Below are 6,914 nucleotides of genomic sequence, written 5' to 3' on the forward strand. Positions count from 1 at the left end.
ATTCAGATTTACTGGAAACTATTGGAATTTATAATGCATAACATTTTATCTGGTTGAGGTCGATCTTGGTTTGTATGAAATCCTTTGACTTTCTAATTGAGAGATACTATTACCTAAAACCAGAATAATGGATAAAAACATATTGTTCTGTTCATAATAAATGCATGATTATAACATTGGCTTGTAGGTTTTTTATTCGGTCAAATAATTAGACTTGTGTTAAAACAATAAACCTTTTGTAATTTTGCGTTTAAAAATGTTATGAAAATAAATGTAACTATAAGTATTTCATTAAATCTATTCAAATGATTAATTTATATGGATTATAATGCTTCCAGTGAAACAAATATCGACTAGTTCATACATTCTAGTGAGAAGCCAGTGTTTGTGTGTCAGTGAGATGAGTCTTTAGTGTGCGGGAGGTTTTTGTACAGCCTCTTAATGAGTTTGTATCACTGTGGTGGACTTTTGGTGGAGGCACCAAACTCATCGTTGACTGTAAGTACAAGGACACTTTTCTTTGCCTGGCATATTTAACTTTCTCTAAACATAATTAAGCGTGATAATCTTATGTTTTGGAACTTTCTATATTTTTGATTTCTTGTCGTTTTTTTTAAAGATAAACTGAGGACAACGTGTAAATATATTGTGGTACAGAGTTTTGACTTTTAAATTACACTGCATATGTTACATATGTTGTTCTACAATATAATGTATTTCATGAAAGACCTCATTATTGATATGGCATTATTCATTTATTGAATTGGCAAATCAGTCACATTTAAGTTTGAAGAAATTCACATTTGTCGATTAATGTTAACCCAATTAATTGCAAAATGTTGAAGTTCAATCATTTTAAATATAAACATGTTGTTACCGTTTTAATGAAGAGATTTTAAACACAATGGTTTCCTTCCTCTTTAATGTCACCAACTGCTGGTGAACAGGAAGCCGTCCCTTCCCTCTGTGCTCCTATGAGGGCTGATGTTAACTGAGCCTGTTGTCCACTCCTCTCTCTCTCTTCCAGTGGGAGTGGTGCAGCCCACGCTGAGCGTCCTCCCTCCCTCCAGAGTGGAGCTGGAGCAGGGCAGTGCTACACTGCTGTGTGTGGCCAGTGGGGGCTTCCCCTCAGACTGGAAGCTTGGCTGGAAGGTGGGGGGCAGCAGCAGGTCTGGGGGGGTGTCTGATAGCCTGGGGGTCCTGGGGAAAGGTGGCCACTACAGCTGGAGCAGCACCTTGACCCTCCCTGCAGACCAGTGGAGGAAGGCGGGCTCAGTGAGCTGTGAGGCCAGTAAGAATGGCCAGACGCAGCCTGTCACTCAAACCCTGAATCCTGGAGAGTGTTCAGAGTAGAGAGGCTCCAGCATGGAGGTACTGGAGGATACAGATCTCCTCTGACACGTCTGCTTTATGTCTCTCCGTCTCAGGTGGCACCGCAGCATTTGATGATTTACATTAATATAACTCGTGTTTGATTCATTGAAATTATGCTCTCTGGTTTTACCTCTTGCTTGTGTTTGTCACAGGTTGAACATTTAATAAAGATGAAAAGAATACATTCTTTCTTGTCATCATTTACTATAGTTTTTCTTCTGTTTTTCCCTATTAATGTGGCTTCTATTGAGCATATGAAACCGCTGCCATCTTTATCAAACACAATTCCCCACCATTTTGAAAGAAGGGTTAAGGCTATGGTGTGTATCTCTGATGGAGCAAAGTGTTGGCTGTGTGGATTTCCTTGGAAAGTGTGTTCACTGTATTCAGTTGACCAGTGTCAGTCATAGAGCCACTGCTACCGAAATGACCCATGTGTGTCAGACTGACTTTATGTCACTTCATATAATAGTAGTTCAGAGAGATGTCCAGGTTTCTGCAGATACAAACTCAGAAACATGTAAATTACGCCTCAAAAGACATTCAGTATCCCTCACCAAGACATAAGAACCCTAGCATGCTGAGTGTTTGAAACAGAAACATATTAATATTGTCTGTCTATGAGTCGAAGACCAAACCAACACGATAAAAGATCTGTTTCTTTAAACGTATTCTGTCAGCAGTGAGCTGTAGCTATTCAAATGATGTAAAGTTTAGTTTAGCAGATGTGCACCTGTGTCTCTTGAGTCACAGAAAGTCAGGGTAAATATAGGGCTGAGGTTTTCAGAACAGTCTCTTGAGACTCCAGTGAAAGAAGTGTCTGTGCATGTCTCCATACAAGCTCAGTTGCGCCCTCTAGTGTGTAACCAACACCATTGCCGTCAAGACTGATTCCATGACCTCCACTCTGTTCACCTCTTTAACAATAATTAAAATATTCCTGAGTAGCATGCTTTTGTTTCATCAGGATTGACCCTTAGTTCATAGATAAATAACGTCAATCCAATATTAAATCTCCTTATTTCACGTGTGCCCTCTGACTGGACAGCACAAAGACACTGGGGAGCTATAGGGACAATGGTGTTTGGATCGTATTTATTATTGTTCTACGTACGGTTTGGTGACCCTGGTCAGAGTCCAGTTTATTATTTAGTATATGTTTTTTAGTGTCTGGTGGGGGGGTGAACTTCGGCTGGGGATCCCCCCCCCCCGCTCCCTACCTGGTGTTGGGGGGGTGGAGTGTGTGTGGTCGATGGCTGGTTGAAGCAGCCTCACTGGGACAGGCTGCACACCTGTGGTGAATCAGTAATCAAGGCACAGGATAAACCAGTCGTACACACACACACACACACACACACACACACAGGACAGAGCTCTGTCACGTCTGTGGTCACCTCATTGCGTTGTTTGTAATTTGTTGTTGTTGAGGCAGTAGTTTCATCCAATATGTTGCAGTTGCGGTAGTAGTTGTATGTTATACGTAGTAGTTGAGGTAGTTGTTGTAAGTAATATGAGGAAGTTGAGGTAGTAGTTGTATATAATACGTGGTGGTTGAGGTAGTACTTGTATATTATAGGTGGTAGTTGAGGTAGTAGTTGTATGTAATATGTTGTAGTTGAGGTAGTAGTGGTATATTAAACGTGGTAGTTGTACTTGTCTGTTTAATAATGCTGAGGGATATAATGCTGGCTCTTGGTTGAGGCCCCTGGTTAGAGCCAGCTCTGTGCTCAGCGCTCTGTGTCAGAGTCTCTTCCCCCTCAGCAGCTGCAGCAGGTTCCTGCTGTAACAGCTCAGTGTCTACGCAGTGTGACTGAGGGAGGTTTTTGTACGGCTCTCAATCACTGTGTGAACACCCAGACACTGTTAAGATGGTGGGCACTCTGACAGTGATAAACTGCTGCATCTTCACGCTGGGCGCCGTTGATGGTCAGAGAGAAGTCAGTGCTGCTTCCACTGCCACTAAACCGAGCTGGTGTTGGTGATACACGTTGGTTTACTAATTTTATGAAGAGCTTGGGGGCTTCTCCAGGTTTCTGTTGGTACCAGGACATACCCTCATCTCCATCACTCCATCTGTAAACCGCTGGGTTTGTTTTACAGGTCAGAGTGACTGTGGACCCTGGAGTAAAGGACACTACCGGTGTCTGAGTCACAGTCACCTGACTGCTGGTTCCTGTAGAAAACAAACAAACCAAACATTGAGTTATCCAATAGAAAACACAAGCAAACAGAGAAGGGTGGTCCACATTTAGACTGAGTGGAATGAACCAACCTGTTAAGGATCCACAGACCACTGTCCAGAAAAGGAGGGTGAGGTGATTCATGGTTGCCACGGTTTCTGGGGTGTTGAGTGACAGCTCCGAGTCCTGCAGTGTTGAACTCAGAGGACTTTAAACCCTCTCAGAACCCCAGTTTCAGCTGAGCATGCAAAGCTTCCTCTATATGGAAATGACCTGTTTCCACTCATCAGACTGGGGGTGAGAGTGACTGCAGACATTCTGGGAGGAACGGTGTATCTCTTTAACGTCCACACTTTTGGAATACAAATTCATTTTTTTCTGGAAACTATTGGGATTTAAAATGTCTTATATTTTCTCTGGTTGAATTGGTCTGGGTTTGTATGAAATCCTTCAACTTTATTATTTTGCTGAAATTTATTCTCTTAACATTATTTACTAAAACCAGAATAATAGATAATAATTTATTGTTCATTTTTTAATAAATACATGATTATAACATTGTGTTGAGGTTTTTTAATGAGTCAAATGATTGGACTAATGTTAAAGCAATGCACTGTTTGTTAGTGATCCTTCAACAATTTTATGAAAATATATGTTGAATAAATACATTTGTTTAATCCATGTACATTCACACAATTGATAGAAATTAATAATTATTATTTCAGCGAATCAAATATTGAATAATTCAGAGATTTTTGTCTAAAAGCGAGTGTTTGTGTGACATTAAGATGAGTCTTTAATATGCGGGAGGTTTTTGTACAGCCTCTTAACGAGTTTGTATCACTGTGGTACACTTTTGGTGGAGGCACCAAACTCATCGTTGACTGTAAGTACAAGGACACTTTTTTGTATCTGACATAGTACTAACCTTTGACTAGCGTACCTGTAAAGATATATCGATTTACTTTTTTTTAACTAATTAAACAAAAATTCTTAGGAAAGGTAAATGATAGTGTTAACAACTTCTCTAATTGAGTACAGTCATTGCATGTTATTGTTGACATTGTATTTCAAATTATTTCTTTATTGTGATCATTCATAATTTATTAAGAATATAATTGAGGTACTTTGATCTTCATTCATTTGATTAAACAGTTCAGATTCAGATTCTGCTTCGGAAACTAAAAATGCAGTCGTCATTTATTTAATATAATATTTTATCTGTATTGTATTTATGTTCTTAAAAAATCCCATTTATAGAGTTTTCTTTGCTAAATCCGAAATTAAATATGAGAAAACGTGAAAGAAAGACTTATTAAGAAAAGCAACCTGACGGTCTAAATGTGTCATGAATAAGGTTGCATACATTTCCACCCATGTTACAATAAACAACATCTCTTGATGACTGCTGATGTTCCCTTCTCTGTGCTCCTATGAGGCTGATGTTAACTGAGCCTGTTGTCCACTCCTCTCTCTCTCTTCCAGTGGGAGTGGTGCAGCCCACGCTGAGCGTCCTCCCTCCCTCCAGAGTGGAGCTGGAGCAGGGCAGTGCTACACTGCTGTGTGTGGCCAGTGGGGGCTTCCCCTCAGACTGGAAGCTTGGCTGGAAGGTGGGGGGCAGCAGCAGGTCTGGGGGGGTGTCAGATAGCCTGGGGGTCCTGGGGAAAGACGGCCACTACAGCTGGAGCAGCACCTTGACCCTCCCTGCAGACCAGTGGAGGAAGGCGGGCTCAGTGAGCTGTGAGGCCAGTAAGAATGGCCAGACGCAGCCTGTCACTCAAACCCTGAATCCTGGAGAGTGTTCCGAGTAGAGGGGCTCCAGCATGGAGGTACTGGAGGATACAGATCTCCTCTGACACGTCTGCTCAATGACTCTCTGTCTCAGGTGGCACTGCATCTTTTGTTGATTTACATTAATACAACATGTCTTTTGTTCATTAACATTAGGCTTTATGGTTTTTACCCCTTGCTTGTGTTGGTCACATGTAGAACATTTAATAAAGATGTAATGAATAAATTCTTTCTTGTATTTATTTACTATTGTCTATCTTCTGTGTTTTCGAATGATTGTGGCTTCTATTGAGTATATATAACAGCTGTTATCTTTATTAAACAAATTTCACCACCATTTTGAATGAAGGGTTAAAGCTATGGTGTGTATCTCTGAATGAGCAAAGTGTTGGTTGTGTGAATGTCCTTGGATAGTGTGTTCAATGTATTCAGTGGACCAGTGTGTCAGTAATAGAACCACTGCTGCTGAAATGACTGATATGTGTCAGGCTGACAGTCACTTCATAAAATAGTAGTTCAGAAAAAATTCCCAAAAGTTTTTGCAGATACAACTTAGAAGCATGTTAAAGTATGTCTCAAGAGACATTCAGTATCCATCACCAAGACACAGGAACCCTAGTATGATGAGCGGTGGAAACAGTGACATATTCATAATGTCTGTCTATGAGTCAAAGACCAAACCGACAACGTTAAAAGATGTGTTTCTTTAAACGTATTCTGTGAGCAGTGAACTGTACATATTCAAATGATGTCCAGTTTAGTTTAGCAGATGTGCCCCTGTGTCCTTTGAGTGACAGAAAGTCAGAGTAAATGTAGGGCTGAGGTTTTCAGAAGAGTCTCTGGAGACTCCAGTGAAAGCAGTATGGGTGCACGTCTCAGAACCAGCTCGATGGCGCCCAGCTCAATTGACTCATTGTCTTTGCATCCTTTCCTTCTGCCCTTGTAGTCCAAGACGTGCTGCCCTCAAGCGTTCAAAGTCCAATGCTGCAACTGGTGGATTTGTATCAATTCACATAATTATCCCTCCCTGCTATTTCGTAGTTCCCCTAAACACCCTGAAACAACTTGAGTCTCACATGCTTATGCCACCATACGCAACAGTGCAAGCAGGGCAATGGCGACCAAGCACGCAGTCCTTCCTCCCTCACTTTATAAACCACCAGCCGCCACTGTGCGAATGGAAATACATTTACCATGAGATCATGTTCTCACTTGCTGTGTGTGTTTGTGTATCTGTTTCAGTGTCTCTGTTCTAGTGCTACCAATTTGTACAGCTGACAACAGCTAACAATAAATAATATAATTTTTAAGAATAAATGTGCCTCCTGCAAGAGATGTGCGTAGCTGAATATGGCCGCAGGCCTACGCTACTGGATGTTGCTATATTTTATAACATCTGTCATAATACTGGTACTTGGGGAGACAAATATTTTCTCTGGTGGTACGCGGTATAAAAAGTTTGACATCCACTGATCTAATATGTTGTAGTTGAGGAAGTAGTTGTATGTAATATTTGGTAGTTGAGGTAGTACTTGTTTGTTTAATAATGCTGAGGAATATAATGCTGGC

The 6,914-nt window shown here is 40.9% G+C and overlaps 2 gene segments (V, D, J or C); both read left to right on the forward strand.

Annotated features, from left to right (window-relative positions):
• Nucleotides 1-467: 467 nt before the first annotated feature.
• Nucleotides 468-1,558, forward strand: LOC115543500 (Ig lambda-2 chain C region-like; the record flags this gene model as incomplete). The annotated part of the segment is given in 2 exon segments: nucleotides 468-498; nucleotides 1,028-1,558. Coding segments are annotated over 2 exon segments (357 nt in total), but the record flags the coding sequence as incomplete, so codon positions are not given.
• Nucleotides 1,559-3,775: 2,217 nt separating this feature from the next.
• On the forward strand, nucleotides 3,776-5,587 carry LOC115543485 (immunoglobulin kappa constant-like). The segment is given in 2 exon segments: nucleotides 3,776-4,440; nucleotides 5,040-5,587. Coding segments are annotated over 2 exon segments (411 nt in total).
• Nucleotides 5,588-6,914: the final 1,327 nt, after the last annotated feature.

The sequence above is a fragment of the Gadus morhua genome, chromosome 5, assembly GCF_902167405.1.
Source record: "Gadus morhua chromosome 5, gadMor3.0, whole genome shotgun sequence".
In the NCBI taxonomy this organism is placed as follows: Eukaryota; Metazoa; Chordata; class Actinopteri; order Gadiformes; family Gadidae; genus Gadus; species Gadus morhua.